Source organism: Rana temporaria, chromosome 6, assembly GCF_905171775.1.
Source record: "Rana temporaria chromosome 6, aRanTem1.1, whole genome shotgun sequence".
Taxonomy (NCBI): domain Eukaryota; kingdom Metazoa; phylum Chordata; class Amphibia; order Anura; family Ranidae; genus Rana; species Rana temporaria.
Genome location: NC_053494.1, coordinates 185148171 through 185172474, shown reverse-complemented (window position 1 = coordinate 185172474; position 24304 = coordinate 185148171). Strand labels below are relative to the sequence as shown.

At 38.3% G+C, this 24304-nt stretch overlaps 1 protein-coding gene across 1 annotated transcript in view; it reads left to right on the top strand.

Moving 5' to 3' along the window:
- The window catches only part of KCNJ3 (potassium inwardly rectifying channel subfamily J member 3), a 252825-nt gene extending 241873 nt beyond the window's left edge, over positions 1–10952 (top strand). The window contains exon 3 of the mRNA XM_040357943.1: positions 8424–10952. Coding sequence (XP_040213877.1) covers positions 8424–9007 — 584 coding nt within the window. The 3' untranslated portion in view covers positions 9008–10952. The remainder of the gene's footprint in view (positions 1–8423) is intronic.
- The last annotated feature ends 13352 nt before the right edge of the window (positions 10953–24304 follow it).

Below are 24304 nucleotides of genomic sequence, written 5' to 3'. Positions count from 1 at the left end.
TATGTTGCACTCATGTGCACTGATATGCTGCACTGATGGGCACTGATGGGGCTGTTCTGATATTCAGGACACTGGTGATTAGTGTAATTGTCCCCTGTAACTGGAAAGCCGGTTATCGTCTTTCCTTTGCTCAGACAGTGGTAGCGCTGAGAAAAGAAAACATTTGTTTACATGTGATCAGCTGTGATTGGACATAGCTGATCACATAGTAAAGAGCCAATGTCATCAGCCCTTTACCCTGGTTGGCGTTGTGCTGTGCCTGCAGGTCACCACCAATTGCCCACCCCTGGGGATGAGCACGGGCGGTGCAACATAAAAGACGTCATATGACATCAAGTCAAAATGGTAAAGCTTAAAAAAGCATAGTGCAGCGGTGGCCCGTCCATGAGGGGCGCAGGGTCTTGGCCCCCCCAGTCCGTGCATCCGGCCCCCTAATCTACGTGCGGGGCCCCCGGCTGCATGGATTCCAATGTTTTATTTTTATTGAAGCACATGATTAGACTAATAGGCTTTAAAAAAGAGTGGGCCCTGAGCCCACCCAATTGTGTGGCAATAGTGAATGAATAACTGGTGACCCGACCGACCCACGGGGGATGTGGCTGTGGGTGCATTGTTTGCCGCCACCCCCCCCAAAAAAAAACACCAACTGCCACTGTTAAAGAGTAATGGTTTACTTTTCAAGAGTGTTCCAATTTTTGCGCATGTGGACAAAATAAGTACTGCAGAGCATCTGACTGCTATAGAGCGCAGAATTGTAGGGGGCCCCAGAGCTGTGTGGCTATACACTGTGTGGCCTCGTACACACGACCGAGAAACTCAACAGAATCCATCAAGAAACTTGGTGGGAGAGCTTTTTTTGCAGAGGAAAACGGTCGTGTGTATGTTTTTCATCGAGGAAACTGTCGAGGAACTCGACGAGAAAAAAAGTTCTCTTTTTCCTCGACGGGAGACTCAATTTCCTTGTCGTGTTCCTCGTCGGGCTGGTTTTCGACGAGAAACTCGAGCATGTGTATGCTAAGAAACCCACGCATGCTCAGAATAAAGTATGAGACGGGAGTAAAAGTAGCATTTGTAGTGGAGATAACACATTTTCACTCTGTAACAGACTGAAAAGTGCAAATCGTCTCTTACCACACTTTTACTTAACACGCAGTAACATGAGATTAGCAAAAGCAGCCCCCAGGGTTGTGCCAGTGGAATCGAACTTCCCCTGCCATTGTATGTGTTGTAAGTCACCGCGTTTGAGAACAAGGAAATTTTGTCTTGACAGTGTGTACGCAAAGCAAGCTTGTTGAGTTCCTCGACAAGCCTAACAAGGAACTTGTCGAGGAAAACGATGTGTCTTTTCCGACGAGTTCCTTGGTCGTGTGTACGAGGCCTAAGTTATGCAGCTAGCAGATAGCATTTGGTACATACATTCAGATTAAAATTAAAGTATACATACTATGTAGATCTCTACTTCTGCCCTGCCAAACAGAAAGGAAAGAAAAGGGACAAATTGAATTTATTAAATCTGCAAGTAACCACATTTACTACTAAGGGCTGCACCTACAGAAAAAGAAAGACACAATTTTTTTTTTTTTAGCAGCTGCATTTACAATGTAATCTTGAGAAAGAATCTATAAAACATTTTATGAAGTATTCAGCTGAAAAATTACATTAGAAAGAGTAGCCTTTTTTTCCACTGGAGAACAGCCCAGGGCCTCATTCAGAGGGATGCAAACAAAGAGTGGCAGAACCACATGCCACCCATAAAACTCCAGTTTAACATGCCTGACCTACACTATGAAAGCAATTAGTAAATGTACCACTGGAGGAATTGCCTTTGAGATTAGAGAGTTGTCCTTAATGGTTTTGCTATGAGGCCCATCATACATAGTTACTACCCCTCATGCAAATATGGCTTTTGGTGCAAATTAGGGAAAAACCATATAAAGAACGTGTAGCGATAGTGCTGTAAGGGAAAAAAAAAGTCAATGTTCATATATAATTGCTTAATGTCAGCCAGAGGTAGTGCATAAAGTAATAAATAAATTCCACTACATTATCAGTGATATATTCATTTTACATATAGTGAAAATGCCGATTTTAAGAAAAGAACTATATACTGCTAGCATTGCCTGGCTTGTTATCAATACAAATGCATCAGTGATTGTTTAATCATAACTGTGTATTGTTTTTAATATCTATATATATATATATATATATATATATATATATATATATATATATATATATATATATATATATATATATATATACACAGGTGCATCTCAAAATTATAATATCATCAGCAAGTTAGTTTATTTCAGTTATTCAATTCAAAAACTCATATATTTTATGTAGATGCGTTACTCACAGAGAGATATATTTCAAGCATTTCTTTATTTTTATTTTGATGATTATGCCTTACAGCTAGTGAAAACCCAAAATTTTGTATCTCAGAATACTAGAATATTACATAAAAACAATTAAAAAAAAGCATTTTAAATACAGAAATGTTGGCTTACTTAAAAGTATGTCCACGTAAAGTTTAGTATGCACGCAGGGGGCTGCTTTTGCATGAATTACTGCATCAATGTGGCGTGGCATGGAGGAGATCAGCCTGTGGCCCTGCTGAGGTGTTATGGAAGCCCAGGTTGCTTTGATACCAGCCTTCAGCTCATCTGCATTGTTGGGTCTGGTGTCTCTCATGTTCCTATTGACAATACCTCACAGATTCACTTTTTGAATTACTGAAATAAATTTATTTCAGTATTCTAATTTTATAAGACACACCTGTGTGTGTGTGTGTGTGTGTGTGTGTGTGTGTATGTAATTTTGCAAATTATGTGTATCCATAAATGGATAAAGCTGAAATGAAGAGGTGAACTAAAAAAAACACATATTTGAAATTAGCATACATGAATAACAAATATTTTTTTATGTTTTACTTAAAAGTGCCTATTATTTTAAAAAGCAAAGTTCATTCTAAATATATTTAGTTTTTGTACGCTGTATTTTGAGGCCTTTACAGCTGGACTTTAATAGTGCTGAATTGAGTTGAAATGATGTACTAGTAAAATACATTTATTTTGTGTCAATTATTTGTAATAGATACTTGGTGGGATAACACAGGAGGTCAATAGTTACATGTTTTTATGATGATGGCCAAATCAATACTTTGTATTTATTTAGCACATGCTTTTAGCTAAACTTGGTACCATGAAAGTCTCCTTGTAAGGTCTTTAAATAAATATGGTATATATTTGGGATGTCAGTAATGGTGATCTGATGGAACCCATGTATTCTTGTTGTTGGTACTCTATAATTTCTGTATATTATTTACAGGAAAAAAAACATTTTGATATACATACTCTTTAGTCTGATAATATGAAATAAAGCCTATGCATGATTAACACTTGCAGTTGGCTGGTGGTGCACTTCTGTGTGGGGGGGGGGGGGAGAGATGGGGCGTCATCTCCAGGTCCTACAGTGTTGGATGGAGACTTCAGTTGGAATGAGACAGTCAAAGATTAGCAGCAAATGCTTTAATATTACTGCATACAAATAATTCATGTACATCTATTTACAGCCAGTAGATAACCCTTTAGGCTATTTTTCTTCCCATGTTTAAATACTGTATTTATTGGCGTATAACACTCACTTTTTTACCCTGAAAATAGAGGGTAAACTGTGCCTGCGTGTTATACGCAGGGGGCTGTGGAACGTTTTTTTCCTGAAACTTCCCTCTGTTATTCGCCTGTGCGTGTTATACTCCCATAAATACAGTATCTATAAAAGCCTTTCTCAACCTTTTACCACGGAGGAACCCTTATTAATGTTACATTCTCAAGGAACCCCTGCTAATAATGATTATATCCATAGCTTAATGTACGTTAGTGTGATGGTCAGTGGGAAGAAGAATTTTTCTTAAATGTGTTGTTAGTAGGAAGAATCACCCTTTTACAGATAGTTAAAAAGATTATTTGTTTTAGTGGGAACTTATCTGAGAGGCAGAAATTGCTCATTGGTCAAGGAACCCCTAGCAACCTCTAGAGGAACCCTGGTTGAGAAAGACTGGTCTATAGTCTAATCACAGTTTTACTTGAAAGCACCCTGTTACTATAGGAAAAAAAATGTAAACAGGCCTGCTTGCAAAAGAAGTGACTAAATACTTATTTTTTTCTGCTTCCTGTGCTACAAAGACACCGCTCCATTGATGGGAAACCAGCACTTCCAGGTGTGTCAATCTCCTTAGGCCCCATGCACACGAGAAGCAATTACAAACACCTCTAAACTCACGTTTTCAAAGGCAAAAAACGGCGTTTAAAACGCCCGTTTTTGCCGAGAATTGCGCGGCGTTTTGCCACGATTAGCGGCGTTTTACTGCGTTTGTGGCTGTCAGCGCTTATCTCAAAGACATTGTAGACCCTCCCAAAGTTTAAAACGCAAAAATAAAACGCTTCTGAACCCAAAATTTTGCGTCTGAAAAAATGGACATAAACCCAACTGCTTTAAAACGCCAAAAAACGTGATTGTGTGCATGGACACATAGGATAACATTAATTGTGTTCAGGGGCAGTTGAAAAAAATGCCCAAATGCCTCTGAACTCGAGTTTAGCAGCGTCTCGTGTGCATGGGGCCTTAGTCCCAGTGTCTCCCACCAAATCTCCACTTCATGACTGTATCCTCTAGTGGTGCGAAGGTTGACAGGAGGAACCAAGGAATAATGCAAGGGGAAATCTCAAGGAAATCCCCACTCTTCGAAGTCTCCTAGAGGACTTCAGTGGAGAATAGACATGTGCATTCATTTTCGTCTGAATGCATTTTCGTCCGAATTTCAGGTATTTTCGTTATCGTTTTAACAAACAAAAACGAAAGCGCAGAATGCGAAAAACGAAAGATCCAACATAAATAAATGTTTTATTTTTGTTTTCGTTGCAACAACAGTTTGATAAAGATGGGAGATTCGACATGATGCTGACAATAACAATCTGTGTCTATCAAACCTGTGGTCGAATGTGCCGAACCTTAACTCTATTAGCGACATAGAGAGAAAAGATTCGACATTATAGAGAGAAAAGATTGCTGCTGGAATTGGGTGGGGGAAGTAAAATAAAAATAATGATGATGATGAATGTTATTGGCTTATTGTAATCAAAGAGGAGGAGCAGTAAAATAGCTAGAACTAACTTGATAATTCAACAAGAACGACGAAGATTCGACAAAGCATCGAAAAACATACAAATGTCGAATCTGTCATTGAAGGCTTATGGTGTCTGTCAAAAGTTCTAAGAAGATTCGACGGAGCCGCTAAACTGTACGAAGCTGCAATCATACATTTCTGGTCAAATGCTCGGCCCTTAGGCTATAGAAAATTTTGAATGTTGGTTGACTAGTAATAATAATAATTAATAAATATAATTATTACTGGTCATACAACTAGGGTTGTCCCGATACCACTTTTTTAGGACCGAGTCCAAGTACCGATACTTTTTTCATGTACTTGCCGATACCGATTACCGATACTTTTTTTTTAAATGTGTACATGTGTCCCCAAATGCAACCATGTGTCTCCAAATGCAGCCTTGTCCCCAAATGCAGCCATGTCCCCAAATGCAGCCTTGTGTCCACAAAGAGAAAGCCAAGCCCTTCCCCCTCACCGTGGGATGGGTGATCTGTCTTTAAAAGTGCCCGGACAAGGGGGAGGGGCTATATATGACGACACACGGAGGGGAACACACAGCTATTCAAATAAAAGCTGTTATGTTCCCTGAGCGCTGATCAACTAGATGGCGGTGGCGGGGGGGGGCTTGGCTTTCTCTTTGGGGACTAGACGGCGGCAGCAGCTCTCCTCTCCTCCATTAGTGACATACCTGAGGACTGCTCTGCTCTGCTCTGCTCTCCGCCCCCTCTCAGCCCACTCTCGGGTGAAAAAAAAAGAATCGGGTGAAGCATCGGGAGCATTTGCGCGAGTACAAGTACTCACGCAAATGCTCAGTATCGGTACCGATACCGATACTAGTATCGGTATCAGGACAACCCTACATACAACATTAGAATTCTACTATAGCTAGCTTGTAGGCAGAACATTAGACGTAAAATGTGTCATACAGTTTAGCTGCTCCGTTGAATCTTCTTTGAACATTCGACAGACACCATAAGCCTTCAATGACAGATTCAACATTAATTAATTCAGATTTTCGGACGAATGCAATTTCTAATGAAAAACAAATTAAATAAAAATGAATTTCGGTAGTAACTAAATAAATGTATTTTTCGGATGAAAACGAAATTCCGAAACAAAATATTTCAGTGTGCACATGTCTAGTGGAGAATTTCTCTTGAATTGAGGGGTTTTCTTAAATATATCAGGGTATCAAACTCTTCATGAGTAAAAAGTAAAAAGAGAAACATTTGCCTTGAAAATACCTATAAGTAAGCTAAACGGTGAACTTTTTGTTTTGATTGTAACAATACATATATAATTGCAACTTTAAGACAGCCTTGAAAACATTCTCTTATATATCTATTATATTTTTTTATTTTAACAAGAGAATATTTTTTGTATATTTAATGAATTAGGACTTGATTTAAATATTTCCTGTTTACGTTGATCTAACTTTTTTTACAAGGTATATATACAAATGTGTATTGCAATTAAAAAAAGCATTTTCAGTACACTGCTTGACAGAAAAGATCATTATGTTCACAGATTGCAGCAAACTGTAATCTTGAAGCAAGGCATCATGGGATCAATAACAATGACTGAATGGTTTTAGAAACACAAGTCTTAGGAATTTTACACTGCAAAAGCATTGCCTGTCTCTAAACTGCAATCATTCTACTGGAAATAACACAAAATCAATGCAATGGACAGAAAAAGACACTACAGTTCTTAAGGCTCAGTAATTCAAAAATGATCCACTTGTCTTATCTTTTTAAACCTATAAAGAAAAAGTAACAAAATAATATTTTAACATAACATTTTAAATCACAGAGTCCATATGGCTCTACCCATAACCTGGATTAAAAAATAGGCAAATCTGGTTAAAGTTGTTCTAAAGGGCCTAGCTCCTTTAACTTTGGTTCATCAGAAAATGCAACCTCTAATTATGCTTGAGACAACATTTCCTGTTGGGGAGACCAGTCATCCAAACTGGCTATATCTGTTCTGGGTGACCGGTTGTTAGCTTACATAATGTGCCCTGCAGACTCCTCCATATGTTTGCATCATTTTATTTTCCAACATTTGAAAAACATACTGGTCAGGTAATTTGCTCTCTTCCAAACTAGCTTCAATATGTAAATCAGTGTAAAAGATCTGGTTAGGATTGACCCAAACTTACCACCAAAACCTCCTTTCTCCCTCCAGAGCATGTCCCAGCATTACCTTTTTACTACATGTGATGTCATTAACAAGCTTATAGAAGAGGCTGCTGAGAACACAGTTCCTATTGCTATAGGCATGCCCCCAGAACTACATCTCCCTACAGACTTCTCTATACACACAGTGTATGGGCAGGCTATTGGTATTCAAGGCAGCAACATAGTTTTGTTGGGAAAGAAATCAATGTATGTATATGGAAAGGGCCAGAGAGTCATAGCAATTGGCAGAGTTCTGAATTCAGCAGAGAAGAACTCAGGCAGGGTGGACAACATTGTTTGGTTTTTCTGTATGTCAGAGGCATAATTGTCATTTAACAGCAGAAAGGTAAGATCAGTAGGTACTTTTCTGTACCTAAAGCGTTTTAAAGGGAAAAGGGGGGAAATGTGCATATATTGCATGTATGTGACAGTGCTGGTGCTTGGTGCCTGTACCAGTGCTGTCACATGGGGGCGGAAAGAGCAAGTCCTTAAAGAGGAGCTTCACCCAAAAGGGGAAGCTCCACTTATTTTCCTTCTCCCCTCCTCCGCTGCCACATTTGGCACCTTTCAGCATGTGTTTACTCATAAAGTAGAGAGGGAAACGTGCTGTAGATTCAGGCAATGTTTAGGTAAGATCCATCCCACCAAATCAACTCAGCCGGAGAGCTTTGGCCAGGCTAGTGAAAGGGCATACAAAGATATCAATGTTCTTACATCCAGACTGAGTGAACATTCTCTAATATCTTAAGAGGCATGTATTATGTTCTCCTTCGGCGGACAGGGACAGATATGAAGGGCTATATGTACTCTGTAAAGTGCTCCATAATATGTTGGTCCTATAAGTTATTATGGTTGTGTTAATAGGAGGAGCCAAGCATAAACTCTGTATTAGCTTATACTGTACATTATACAGAGTTAAAATAAAAGCCTGCATAGTATATACTGTATATAAAATCTATTTCATTTGATTATGCAAAATGTTGAGCTTACTATCCATTTAACTAAGAGTCGGTATTATGGTTAAATACATCATGACACTCCTTCTAATGTTAAACTATTTTCTTTGCTTCTAGGAATGACTTGTCAAGCCCGGACATCGTACACCGAGGATGAAGTTCTTTGGGGTCATCGGTTTTTCCCTGTAATTTCTCTAGAAGAAGGATTCTTCAAAGTAGACTACTCACAGTTCCATGCAACTTTTGAAGTTCCCACTGCACCTTACAGTGTCAAAGAACAAGAAGAAATGCTTCTTCTATCTTCACCAATAATAGCACCAGCAGTAGGTAACAGCAAAGAAAAAAATAATTCTGTAGACACTCTGGACAGCCTGGATGACATTAGCACAAAAATGCCTTCAAAACTCCAGAAAATGACTGGCAGGGAGGACCTACCAAGAAAATTACTCAGAATGAGTTCTACAACGTCAGAGAAAGCTTACAGTATGGGTGACTTGCCCATGAAACTCCAACGAATAAGTTCAGTACCGGGTAATTCGGAAGAAAAACTGGTAATGAAAACCACTAGGATGATGTCAGATCCTATGAGCCAGTCGGTAGCAGATTTACCTCCGAAACTTCAAAGATTGTCTGGTGGAGGCAGGATGGATGGGAACTTGCCACCTAAATTAAGAAAAATGAATTCAGACAGATTTACATAACAAACTTTTAGGTATTATTTAAAAAAAATGGGTTTAAAAAACTCATCAAAATATACGTAAGGAACTGTACAAGCTCTTGCTGAGCTCTTGTTGCCTTTGTAGGAAATCTATATGGGGCACCATTTTTAAGGCTGACTGTAGACAGGACTGTACTGTATATATAGCGCTTTCATAAGAGACCTAATGTGTTTTTATGGTCTTTCTAGAACTAAAGTAATACTAACTGGCATGTAGTATCACATCAAGCATGCAATAATAGTGTGCATATTTTGCATATAGTTTTATGGCATGATTCTTACTTTATATTGTATAATCAAAAAAAAAAGGGGGGCATTATTCTCCCCCATATTTTTTAAACTAGTACTTCTATCATAAGAATGGGTAACTATAAGGGCAAAGTTTTAATCAAGATTTATTTATCATTTGAATAGAAATTGTAAATATACATACATGCAAGTTATTTCCAGGCATGTATTAATTATTAAGGCCAAAACTAATTTAATAATGTAAAATTGTTTTGCTTTAAAGTGGACCTGTCACTTCTGCGCAAAATTGAACCTGGTTGATTTTGGAACATATGTATAAACCAGCATGTTCCACAAAGCACACTGCAGGTGACCACTATGTCCTGAATACCAAGTTATTGATCATTTTTTTAACTTAAGATTGTTGATAAAAAAAATAATACGAGAACAGCAGTATTGCCTTCTCTAACGTATTTCACAATTTCATTGAGATTAAGTACAATAGTTGCCTGCAGGGAAATAAGGTAAACCAATAAAATGTTATGGTAACTTCAATATTTACTTTATATTTATATGTTGACAGGTGCACTTTATTAAATTAAATAAAAAGCTAAACTCCAGGCAAACAGCTAAATATACAGGTGAAATACATATATAGGAGCTGTTCTGCTCAACATTTTCATCCTAGCAGCTTGTCACGTGTACATCCATTTGCATATTTTATATCTGCCTGGAGTTTAGTTTTAATTTGCCAAATTGAAAAAGGGCTGTCAACTTAAATGCGATACACTTTGTTTTTTATTTTTATTTTTAAATCTGTGTACACCAAGACATTTCTCATTCTTGCCAAACATTCTACATCACAGCTTCTGCAGAGTGTAAAAAAAAGCAAACAAAGTTTTCAAATTAATTAGAATTTCAGTTTTAATGATGTTTCCTGGTGTTTTCATTTCTCCTGGGCTGAATGAAATCTTTCAAATAGATGTTATAGAGTTTTTTTTATGTTGTCATAGGAAAGGTTTTTTTCTTTGAAATAAACTAGTATAACATTATATATCAATTTGAATTTCCCCTTTCTATTGCAATGAGCTAAAGGCATGGTGTTTAGAAATACTCACACTATTTTTGAAAATAATCTTACCATAGAGACATAGTATATTCTTGATAAAAAGAATGTGTTCTTAATTAATTTTTTTAAGCCATATAATTGGATTTTATGAAAACAAAATACCAACTATTTTCTTCAGCACAACAAGAATAATAACATTTGTTTTGGTTATTCAAAGAGAGTTTTATAAAATATCCTTTTCAGTTCCAATATTTATTTTTAATGTATACTATTAAAGACTGACATTGGGGAATATTATGGGAGCATACTGACCTAAGATATATAATATTGTATGTATTTGTATATGGTTACATTATGCAGTTTTTTACACGTTGGGCATATTAAATTATATTGTGTCACTGTGCTTGGACCCGTTGAATCCACTTCAAATACGTTTTAATACTTATTTAAACAGCACTGCTGTTGGTGAGTTACTTCCCAGCTATGCTATGTGCACCGTGTCAATTATGTCTGACTAGTTAACTATTTTTATCCTCCATTAAAAATTAAAAGACTCTACAACACTGCAAAATGACAAGCAAGGCAAAATTCATTAAAATAATGGAATGAGTGTTGATCTTTAAAACAAAATCGTAAAATAGAAATAGACTAATTAAAAAAAGACTACAATGTAACTGTCACCCCTACTGAACTAATTTATTTTTACACACACGGTTACTAGGAAACTAGAGAGCAAAGCATCTTTCAAAGAGTTTTGTAATAGCTTCTATATTCTTTTAAAGATATCTGTCAGTGACTTGTATTACTCAGAAATATATACACCAAATTTAGTCGCCCGGTAAGCACAGCTTTCAGTTTATATCTTTTATAGGTTACTTGTTCCTTTACCATTATTAGGATTGCATAGCCACATTGGTTAGTGTGGCTCACAGTTAGGCATTCTGGGGTTGATTTACTAAAGGCAAATGGACTGTGCACTTTGCAAAGTTGCCTTCTGCAAGTGCAGTTGCTCCAGAGCTTAGTAAATGAGGTAAGGCTTCACTTTGCAAAGAGAACCCAATCACGTGCAAGAGAAAAAAAAACACATGATTGGATGATGGAAGTCAGCAGAGCTTCTACTCATTTACTAAGCTCTGGAGCAACTGCTCTTGCAGAATGCAACTGCACTATGAAAAGTGTACCATCTTTTTACCTTTAGTAAATCAACCCCTCAGTGTTTGGCACTGGCATTCAGATCTCTTTAAGTTATATAAAGCCAACAAAACAACCATTTATTATATTTCAGTTTACCAGTCCTTAAATTTGGTGGCTGTTATTATTTTTACTTTTGAGTCATTTTCCCGTCATTTTCACCTGGTAAATTTTGACCAGCAACACATTTCCTGTCTTAGGGTGTCTCCATTCTGAAAGGAGGAGCAACGGAGATATCTTTGGACAGCACAATTGTTCATCAGGGGGAGAGTAGTATTTGATTAGCAGGTTTATTGTAAAACAAAGAAAAGAAGGCTCACCAACCTAGTGCATTACCCAAGTGGTATCTTTAATAGTGTATAAAAAGAAGTATACTCACAAACACATTAATCATAAAAGCATATCAAGGTCCATTGTAGGCACAAAGCGACCAGGTCACCGCCGGTACTGTTCCCAACAAGTCAGAGGTTCTTCCAGATGGCCAAAGCATTTTGAGGGAAGATCCTCTCTTTCTCAGAGCCGATTGCCCATTGTTTATGATATACACCGCACAGAGTAAACTAATGCAAGCCATACACAGAGCGAATTTCTTTCCTGCAACCACATGTTGCAGGAAATTTGTTAGATTCCTCCATCAACACAGACAGTGTTGATGTGGGAATCCCTCCTGCCGGGCCATTGTCTTCTCCCAGCAGGGGGCAAGGGAAGCTGGGCGATGACAGAGATTATTATTAGCGACTATAGCAGTGATAGTGATAATAATCAAAAGAGAAGAGGCTGGCTGTACTCAAGTTGATTAACTGATCAACTTGATACATTTATCCTTCCCATTAACAGTTCGAATCTCTGCCAGTTCCTGCTGAACCGGACACAATTTGAACCAGCCTTTGAGTTTACAACTATTTGAAGTGTAAATCATAATTGAAACTATTATATATGTGGGACTGAACTAAAACATCTAGATCCTACAGTCACTTAACTTTGGTACAGAAAGCACCCCAATGCATTTGGCATATGTCTGTTTTTTTCCCTTTCATATATATATTTTTTTCTTTCATATAGCAGATAACTCAGTTTGTTTTACCTTTCCATTTGTAAAGAGGGGAAAATATTTTAATGCAAACATTGTTCAGGGAGAATCCAATTCTTAGTATTTGCTACCCTAGGCAAAGACCTACTGTGCCTATTGATCAATTCTGTATATATTTAAGAATACCAGATAATATCAATGTTTTAGTTAATATACTGTACCTCCTAGAGCAACCTGTTTTATAGTACTGTAAGACTAGCTATACTCATAAGGAGGCTGATGAAACATCCAACCACAGATAAACATTAAGGAAGTTTTTTCCATAGACATGCATGATTGTTTATATAAACATCCCCAAGATGACCAATTTTGGGGGACAGAAGAGAACCTTCTAAAATTGATTTTTCTTGACAATTTCCACTCTTCTAAAAAAAAAAACAGCAACAGTGGTCATATACTCAGTGCATAAATATATACATTCAGCTGAAACAGTTGTGCATGTTTATAAAAAGATAATTTGTAAGGTTGTGATCCAACTGCTGCCTTTTTGTTCCTGTAGAATTGCTCCATCTGTAGTTGAGGCAGCGAGATTTTACTCCCTCCACAAGCGACTCAGCAGCATTCTGGACCACAACAGAGCGACATCTTTCTGCATATAGCTACAGAGAGAGCAATTCCATAGGGACAGACAGGCAGCCTCTTTACCAGCGATCCTGCCGCTGGTGATTTGCATCTAGCAACAGAATTGCCTATCTGACATCAGCCTATCAAAAATCCTTTAGTGGTTGCATAATTCAAAATGCCACCTCCTGGGTATGGCTCACCTAAGTGTTTGTTTTTAATTAAACTAGTTACCTGATTTTTAGCACACAAAAGGCAGTTATGATGATTTTATAGCATTTTGATTGAGATCTAGGTAAACCTTAGTCAAAAAGATCTCGGGAACTCAGGAACAGAAAAAAATATATTTATTATGAGAAATTATTTTATCCTTAATACATGGATATATTTATTTATGTGAATATGATTATTTTATCATACAGTATTTATTTATTTTCACAGAAAGTAATCAACAGCACAGACATTAACTAGTTAACTGTTTTCTCTTTTTTTTTCTTTACGATGTCTATTAAATTTATGATTTATTGTGTAGGTCTCATATCATAATTCTAAAGTGACATTTTATTATTAATATAAATGACTATGGCATTAGATAGAATGCAGGTAGACAGTGGTGATTAAAGCTGAACTCCAGTCAGTCACAAAATCTCCCCATTTGGTGACCACATTCTTCTGCATAGGTAAGGTTAAATGTTCTTTAGTTTTGGGTAGGTTTTGAATAAAATAAGGTAACCTTATTCCTCATTCCCCTGGCAGCTGGTGCTTTCCTCTGCTCTCCTCCTTTCCTGGTAGGTAGGCCTCCATTGTATGTGATGACATTGGGGACCTTGGGGCCACATCCAACTGATCATCAAAGAGAAAGGGTTTCCTTGGCCCTTGGATTCCTTGGTACAGCGGGAAAATCCCCCCTCCAAAGAAGCATTTAACCCTTGCTGGGTTGTGATAGGTGCATAAACTGGGGACATTTTACAGCTGATTGGAGTTCCTTGGTTGAGACATAAAAGAGAAGTCATGCTTCTTTGCACAAATTTTTAAAAACCAGTATTACCAACAGCGAATATTAATATCCATTAAGAAATAGGTAAAAACCCATGTTCAAATATCTGAAAAGATTTCAAATTAATTTCTTATAAGGTTATTTCATTAATGCAAGAGCCTTATAACCTCAAAGGAAGCTTGTTTATGAAACTGTTGGAATGTTTTGCCACTGTTTAGAACTAAGCTTACTCCTAGAGATCTGTAATACATTTAGATGAAGTCAGCATTATCGATTGATTAGACATGAAAAAAGTATTTGATTAAAAACTTCATAACTTGGAATAAATGACTTTGGATTGTAAAGCTTGGTATACTTCTTGCTCAAGTTTTATGATGCTACTGTAGGAATGTTTAAAAGTCTTTGCAAATTCCTTATATAGAGTTGTAACTATCACTATGGGATATTTGCTGTACTGTTTTATAAACGTATAAAATATCCTCATAATTACAGAAGCAATTGACAGCTAACAGTGTTCTTCACATTCTGTAGATAATTTGTTTGATGGATGAGTTACATTAGACATAAAGGCCTCAAGTACATTAACCTGTCATCTGTATTCACAAAACGCTCTGAATTTCTCCCTTTGTGGACTCTTTTGATAAAGTCTGTAGTGCAAGAAAATGTACTTTATGTTTTTAAGCACTTCTACTGCTTTCTACTGTCTACTGTGAAGTATGTAAAGAAACAGATCTTTGATGAATAAAGTGACGTCCATAAATGTGCATAAAGTTTCTTGAATGGTGCAAAAAGAAATAAAGTGAACCTGTTAGGTTCTTGCAAGAGAAAAGGTATTATACCCAACTCTCTTGTGACCCTTGTCTTCTACATTATTTCCATTTCAACTCTAAAGCCTCTATCAGTCTCTTCCAGGAGTGTTGGGTGCCTGTGCCACCTGGAGTTAGGGCTGCCATCAAGGGGGATGGCCCGTACACTTATAGGGGGCCCAGGTATCCTGAATGTCTCAGGGCGCCTGATAGGAATAGGGAGAATGCAGAAGCAGGTGTAGGGTGCCACATGACTGTGCTGGCTTTCTATTGGTGCACTACAGAAGAGGAGTCGGCAGTTGCTTTTGTTCTGTGTCATTGAGCTCACATCAAGCTCATCGATGCCACCTCTGTCTCTGGCTATTTGTTTTGGAGTTCTTTTGTTTTTTAGATCTGCTAAGGGGGGGATAGATTGGCGGGGGGGAAGTGTGGATTTAAAAGGAAGTGCAATTAGTGGTAGTGTAGGGTCCTGCTAAAAAGAGTCCACCTTGTGGTAGCATTTGGGCAAAATAGAATTCCTTACTGTTAAATCGTGAAGCACTGATTGACTTGGAATACAATTTTAATTTTCATATATTAAGTTGTAAGAGTGTTAAAATAAAAGTGGGTGCACTGAAGGACCCGGTGGGATGGCCAGTGGGCAGATTTGGTGGTACTGCCAGTGGACGGACCCTGGGAAATTTTGCCGGTCAGGCCCAGGCCTAAAGCTGTGTAAGGAGCCCCAAAATTTCTGATGACTGCCCTTCCCAGAGCGCTGTGTTTTTTCCAGGACACAATGGTAAAGTAGGGTTTGGAAGATAGAAATACAACTGCATAAGGATATATGCATCTGATATTCCTGAGCATGCTGGAAGGGAAGAAGAGACAGGCAGATATTAAAGTGATTGAACGAAGAGAGGAGACAAGGTCCACCAGAGAGGCATGTATAATGCCTCGTCTCTAACAGGGAACCATCAGTTGCTTTCTAAAGGAAAGTAACTTTAAAGTAAGCCCTTTGTGAGAAAACTATGGGGGCTGCCATTGTTGATGACAGTCTGAAAATGCTATTTGCCTGCCTGTTATGTTGTCCAAACAAGTGTGGAGGAGAGAAAAAAAGAGGAAACACTTTTTTTTGTATGCTTGTTTTTGGTCAGTGACTCAATGTATTGAAGCCAAAGGGCCAGGATGGCAATCAGGCAAGTAGCATTTTTTTTAGAAGGAGAGCAATTGCAGCTTTGATGACATGTTTCTATTTTAGAGGAACTTTGGTATACAAAAAAGGGCTGTTATGAACTCTAAATATAACCTATTTGATTTTACACCATTATCTGAAATGAGAGAATAGCATACTGTATATGAAAATCAACCAATCTCAATCAGATTTTCAAAAATAATCTGTGTCTTGGCTCATTTTGCATTAGGATCACAAGGAGTATATGGAAGCCATACTCTACTCATGCCCAATGTTGCCTTGGCGTCACATGACCATCCAGAGGGCATTTACATAGTGTAGAAAACAAATGATTCTGACATATTTTGGTTCTTAAATGTCTTATTTGTCTTTTAGATTACTCCTACTGAGAAAGCGGTGTTTGTACCGTGAAACTAGTAGAGGAAAGATCAATTTATGAGACATACTCCATTAACAGATATCTCTTGGGGGAACCCTGAGTATTTGTATATAAATTATCCAACTTTTTCTCATGAAATTGTATGTAATTTTTAAATGTAATAAATAATAAATTTTATCTAAGAATTTAGTTTCTGTCAATCAGTATCGAGATAGTCCACTTTAAATTTAGGTGGGAATGCTTTTTGGTCAGCTTCAGCAACTTCCCTGATATTCCAGCCTTTCCCCCTTTCTCTATATTTTGGTTCGTCAATGATAAAAAAAAATGTACTCTACCATCAAACTCAATTAGAAAATTTGATTGGAAAAATCTTACAATTCTGCCCAATATTCTTTTTTATCTCTTGCAAAGGGGGATTTGAACATGGATAAGGCCCATACACACAATCTTACTATTTGACAACAAATGTCCGACGGACCTGTTTGATCGGACAATCCGACCGCGTGTATGCTCCATCGGACAATTGTTTTTGCTTTTTCATCAGACAAATGTTCGCTGTGAATGCTCTCAAACTTTTCGGCAACAAATGTCCGATGGAGACTAATCCGATCCTGTGTACACAGGTCCATCTGACTAAAGTCCAAAGTATAAACACACATGCTCAGAACCAATGCTAACCATAAGACAACATTAGCAGAAGTTGCCCAAAGGGTGGCGGTAAAGAGCTGAAAAACCACATGAAAGTGAAAGTTGGCTGGAAAAGTCCTGCCGTCTGTATGCAGAACAAGTTCACGGACAACGCCCTTCGGACAGAAATCCAAGGAAAAGTCAAATGGAAGTCCGATCGTGTGTATGAGGCTTTAGCCTAGCGCCCCTCTTTTTTTCCCTTTTTAAACAGATGTTGAAGACCATAAACTTACAGTAAGAGATAGGTAGAATATCTAAAAAAAAAGTAGATAATGTAATAAAGAAAGGAAAACGAGTAGTGCCAAAATCTGATAGTAGTCCAAGTCTGGTATAGGACATGTATCCCAAATGTAGTTAAAAACAACTTATGGCTGCCGGTCAATTTTTTTATTTTTATTATATATTAGTTAAATTCATTTTTTTTTTTATAATATCTGATGACTAGTATAAACTCTTAATTTGACAAATCTGCAATCAATACAGGGTGTTTTCATAGCACTGCTTCTTCTTTTGTTGACTACTATTGTCTAACCATAATCTATTTGGGTTTATGTGAGCTAAGAAGAGGGAGGTGTGTGCTTCCCTTATCAGTAGTGTGTCTGTTTGTACTCCTGAATAATAGGATATCAAACCATACAAGCTTTTTAGGCTATTCACAGCATAGCAGTAAATTCACACTGATTAATAATCACAAAGAATTGTCGCAAGTGTCCGACTGCAGGCTGCAAGTGAGAAATATGAAGTATTCATATGCAGTATTAGCCATCATCCTTTTCATGGTATAGATAAAGTGTAATCTAGGTTTTTGTAAAGGTTTACCCACTGTCTTTGTAGATTTTCTTTAGCTGAGATTAGTCCTGCCAATTTTCATTTTGCCGTATACCTTTTGTTGTATTATTGTATTATTATTGTATCTGGGTCCATTTTGTTTTTAGTGTTTGAATATTCACCTCTTTCTGGATTAATCTGCTCCTTTACCCAATACAGCATCTGCACCTTAGGCTGTGACCAGCCTTTAGTTACATATTTGGTTCATGGTTCTTATGTGCTGAAGGCCTTTAGGCCTGATTCACACCTATGCATTTCTTGTGCTTTTTGCAGAATTGCACTACAGTCCATTTAACATGTTCTGCAGTGCAAATCTGCAAAAAGCACTAAAAAATGCATAAGTGTAAATTAAGCCTAAGGCTGGATTCACACCTATGCAGTTTTAGTGCTTTTTACATTTTGCAGATTTGCACTACAGTCCATTTAACATGGTTTTATATGGAACAGTGTAGTGTAGTGCAAATCTGCAAATTGCAAAAAGCACTAAAAATGCATAAGTGTGAATCAGGCTTAATGTCTAGATTATGCCTATCCAGAGTTTTTCACCTGTTTACAGCTTCTTGCATTATGGTGATACCTACAAGTGAATCTTGCTTTTGTAAAGTACTTTATGTGACTCTGTTTATTTGATGAATAAAAACATAAATAAAGGCTGTGCAGAATATTTTAAATGAGCACCATTTGATTTTACTACACAAATTCATTATTATGCGGTATCTAAATATACGACTCTTGCACTAACAATTTTTTTTTTTTACAGAATACTTAAACATATGTATCGGCTTTGCGCATTGTGTAATGATACAAAATGGTATTAACATCCGATGTGAAGCCCTAGGATGTATTACAAAAAATTATTAAAAATGTGTGCATTTTAAATTTTTGTATTTACTTTTTTCATTTTTCCTTATTCAGGATGTTACAATCGTACTTTTATCCAAATAAAACATTTATATTGTTTTTCTTTTAAAACATTGAATCCAGTTAAAAGTTCAACAACTACCATCGATTTGGATGGCACAAATAGCCATAATTATTGTGGAATGTAGTTTCATATATTAAATAATGACACCTAATGTACAGTGTGCAGTGCATAAAAAATGAACTCAATAAAGTTTTTTTTTTAAACTTTCTACGATTGCTTTTGTGTGGTTGCAGTGCAAAATTGTTGCTCTTATATCTGTATGGCCATTTCTACCATCATATAAATGTATTTTTAATGCAATATGTGTTATATAGTAGCATTACTGTATATCCCAAAGCATTTTGCACAAACTGGGGGAATCCATAGTGGATCATAAGCTTTATAATAGCATGCAATGCCAAGCTGTGGTTTCCAAAGAGAGCAAAGTATTTTCTTGTACTAAGAGAGGTATGGGCTACAGAGAGAGAGAGAGAGAGAATTTTGCCCCTGTACAAATCATTAGTAAGACCTCATCTGGAATATGGAGAGAGAGTTACAAAGTCAAAAATCACCTACAGAGATTGTAATACAAAAAATAAAGATAAATAGCTCTAAACCAGTGGTTCTCAACTCCTGTCCTCAGAACCCACTAACAAACCAGATTTTAAGTATTACCTTGGGGAGATGCAGAATAGAATACTGCAATCACTGAGCAGCAAAACATATCACCGGAAAAAGCCGACTAGAGACGACGTAAGAGAATGCGACGGCCGCGCGTATGTTCGTGGATCATCGGAAATAGCTAATTTGCATACCCGACGCGGAAAACGACGCGAACTCCACCCAGCGAACGCCAAAGTATTGCATCTACGATCCAAAGGTGTACGCCTGTTGGATCAAACTCAGATGCCGTCGTATCTTGGTTTGAGGATTCAAACTAAAGATACGACGCGGGAAATTTGAAAGTACACCGGCGTATCAGTACATACGCCGGCGTACTCTCACTGTGGATCTGGCCCACTGAGTACCATATTTTCCGGCGTATAAGACGACCTATTGCATGTAAAAAAATGACTCAAAACTCGGGGGTCATCTTATACGCCGGTACCTGTCTGTAAGGCTGCGGGCGTCCATTATTCAAAAGCCGCACCTCCTCCTCAGGCTGTTCCATGAAAGGAACAGCAGAGCCTCTGTTCAGTGTTCTGCCTATCATGGATGCCTTTTCATCCTCAGCCTCGGACGAGAGGACATCCGTGATAGGCGGAACACTGAACAGAGGCTCTGCTGGGAAAATTAGTGTTCCGCCTATCACGGAACAGCCTGAGGAGGAGGCGCAGCTTTTGAATAATGGACGCCCGCAGCCTGAGAAACTCTGCAAACAGGAGAAGGCAGGGAGATTGTCGAGGCAGGCATAATAGCACAGTGATTTGTAGCTTCTCCAACCCACTTCTTTGGATGCAGTAAATGTCAGGAAAGTGTTTTTTTTTAATTGTTGCTTCCTTGGAAAAGGAACAAAAAAACCCCTGTAAAGTTTGTATTGCTTTGTGTTCATGCTAGAGAGACTTCTCCATACATCCTGATGATTGGTGCCAAAGAACAGGAATTGAGGGGAAGTCTTTCAGTGTAGACACATGTTTTATTTTTATTTTTTCTGAGTTTTCTTAAAGCAGATCTTTACTGCATCTGAGCACCACAAACCAAAACAAAAACACAATTTAATTAATTTTTAATATTCAAAGCAAACGCCCCCACTCATCCACCCGTGTCTCCATGCTTTATTCTGTTGAAAAATTACTTCGAAAAACAACCCCCCTTGCCTTTATGGCCATGGCCATCTTGAGTAAAAGCAAATGATTCATGTAGTATTAACTCTCTGGAATCCATCTGCCCTTAGCTTAAGCATGCATTCAGGAGAGTGTGCTTAGCTGAAATAACCCCTCTTCCTCTCTTGCCCTTCTGTAGATTCCTGTAATGTAAGACATAATTTGCCTAGGCAAGAAACCAAGAAGTATTTGAAGAAATGTGTAAACAAAGCTTAACCTCTTCCCGCCCGCACTATAGCTGATGGACGGCTACATGTCTATTGACTTCCTCCCATGATTGCGTGGCGTGCTCTGTGATCGCTGTGTTTTTAGGACACAACTGATCACAGATCGGGATAAAGGGCCAATCACACAATGACAGTTGATCACGATGTAAACACAAGCTGGATTTTAGCATTTCTTTCCTAATGCTGGCAGCGTAAGGAGAGGGGAGGAGAGCCGATAACCAGCTTGTGTGAAAGGGACATCTACACCGATTATCAGTGTCCTATTTATCAGTGCAGTCCCAACAGTGCTCACCAGTTCTGCCTATCAGTGCCCACCAGTGCTGCCAATAAGTGCCCACCAGTGCTGCCAATAAGTGCCCACCAGTGCTGCCAATAAGTGCCCATTAGTGCCTTCTCACTAGTATCACCTATCAGTGCCCATCAGTGCCCACCAGTGCCGCCTATCAGTGCAGCCTCATCAGCGCCTCCTCATCAGCGCCTCCTCATCAGTGCCCACAATTGTGCTGCCTCATCAGTGCCCATTAGTGCAGCCTCATCAGCGCAGATCAGTGAAGTAGAAAAATTACCTGTTTGCAAAATGTTCTAACAAACTATGAAAAACATATATATATATTTTTAATTTCTGAGTGTTTTTGTTTGTTTATCAAAAAATAAAAAACCCAGTGGTGATTAAAGCGGAAGTAAACCCGTACAAATAAACCCCTGCAAGGCAAAGGCATAATGAGCTAGTATGCAGTGCTAGCTATACTAGCTCATTATGAAATACTTACCTCAGAACGAAGCCCCAGTATCAGAGTCCGGTCCATACAGGTTTAGGAGATATACATTTTACCTACAGGTAAGGCTTATTATAGGCTTACCTGTAGGTAAAAGTGTCAAATTTGGGATTACAACCACTTTAAATACCAACAAAAGAAAGCTCTATTTGTATGAAAAAAAAGAGAAAAAAATGTCATATGGGTACAGTGTTGCATGACTGCACAATTGACATTGAAAGTATGACAGTACTGAAAGCTGAAAATTGGCCTGGGCAGGAAGGGGGTACAAGTGTCCAGTAGGCAAGTGGTTAAAACAAGTAAATATGATATACAGTACTTTCCTGTATATATATTAAAAAAATAAGAGTGAAGTTCCACTTTAAAGCCTCGTACACACAGGCCAGAATCTCGTCAGGAAAAAAACTTTGTTTTTCCTGACGAGATTCTTGGCAAGAATCTCTTGCCGCCCGAGTGTACAGACACTCCATTCAAAAGAACCGCGGTTCTTTTAAAAGGCAAGAACACGGTGACGTCATCTTGTCACATTCCATGCCGTCGCCGTCATCTTGCTTCACCCTACCTATGCCGTGGAAGCTACCGAACATGCGTCTAAGTCATTTCGAGCATGCGCGGGTTTCCCACGACGGCAGGTAAGTATACAGACGCTCGGGTTTCTCGTTGGGAAACAGGACGACAAGAATCCCAACGAGAAAGTAGAGAGCAGGATCTCTATTTTTCTCGTCGAGATTCTGCCCAGATTTCCAGACGAGAAACCTGAAAGCCTCGTACACACGCACATGGTTTACTCAGAAAGAAAGCTCTGCCAGCAGTTTTCTTGCTGGTTCTTGCCAAGAAAACCGAGCGTGTGTACGAGGCTTAAGGGCCCTTTCACACGGGGCGGATCAGTAATGATCCGCCTCGTGTGTCCGTATGCTCAGCGGGGATCGCTCCGTATATCCCCGCTGATCCATCGGATGACAGGGCGGTCCCCGCACACTGTGCAGGGACCGCCCTGTCTTTTCTCCGCTCTCCCCTATTGGAGGAAAGGATGAACACGGACCGTGGGTCCGTGTTCATCAGATCCGATCCGCAGACGGAAAAAAAAATAGGACATTCTTCCGTCTGCAAAATCGTATCTTTGCGGAGGCGGGTGATTACGGGTGTCAGCGGATGTATATCCGTTGACACCCGCAATCACATAGGGACCCATGTATGTCCCTTTTTCATCCGCACGTCTGAAAGGGCCCTAAGACATTCCTTTCCAACATCTTTTCCCTGTTCAATACAAACGCTAAACAACAGAAATAGGAAAGGGATTGAAATCAAAATAACAAGTGACAGTGTGTTACCCCAATTACAGCCGTTTGCTTTGGATTGACACTGCACCATGCTGAAGTTTTAAAATGGAACACAACAACATGAATTGAAAAGTCAGCACATTTATGCCAATAAATAAACAGGAAAAGAAAGGCTCTAATAATGCTGCCAAATTGTTTCTATTGTTTCTTGTTTCTTGAAAAAAAAAAAAGGGAACAAAGCTGATAAACAAGCTCACATGCCCATAGCGATAAAGAAATTTGCAGTAATACTTCATTGATTTCAAATTAAAATGTGCTTTATTTTTGTTATTTTTCTACCAACTAAAACGAAATCTGCTGCACTTGTTAATGGATTTCCCATTCCCTCCTCTGTACCATATCCAACGACAGCATAGAAAAGAAGATTAACCAAAGTTTGAGATCTCCAGAATACAATTTTGCCTTCAGATTTTATATAATGCTCATAATTGTAAAACGTCTTGCATATGTAAAGAAATAATTCGATAATCAGCATCTGTTTAACCACTTCCCCCCCGGAGGATTTGGCTGCCCAATGCCTGGGCCATTTTTTGTGATTCGGTACTGCATCGCTTTAACTGACAATTGTGCAACATTGAACCCAAACAAAATTGACGTCCTTTTTTTCCCCACAAATAGAGCTTTCTTTTGGTGGTATTTGATCACCTCTGCGTTTTTTATTTTGTGCGCTATAAACAAAAAGTGCAACAATTTTGAGAAAAAGCTATATTTTTTACTTTTTGCTATAATAAATAATCCCCAAAAATTAGGGCTGTTACTGATCAAAATTTTTGTGTTCGATTAATCGTTTTTTTAAAATTGATTAATCGACTAATTTCGATTAATTATAACGCACATACAGATCCAACTACTTTTAGCTGATCTCCTTCTTGCAGGCTGATTCCCAGTGCAGCTACCAACCACTGGAAAAATGGATAGCAGGGTACAAAAAACACACAAAGGCAGCGCTCGATGGGAATAGCATTAAACTTTTATAGTCTTCAAGTAGGTAACAAAATAAATATTGCACAATAAAATCAATGAAGCTACATAAACTGTAAAAATGGTGCGAATAATACCAAACGGTAGCAAAAGCAGTCATAAAAACATGTAGCCAAGTATGATACTGGTATAAACATGTGTACAACGATGCCACTGCTGCATCCAGATGAGGAGAGGTTAACATCAGTCCGTCGGCATGTAGATGTCCCGTGAAGGGAACTA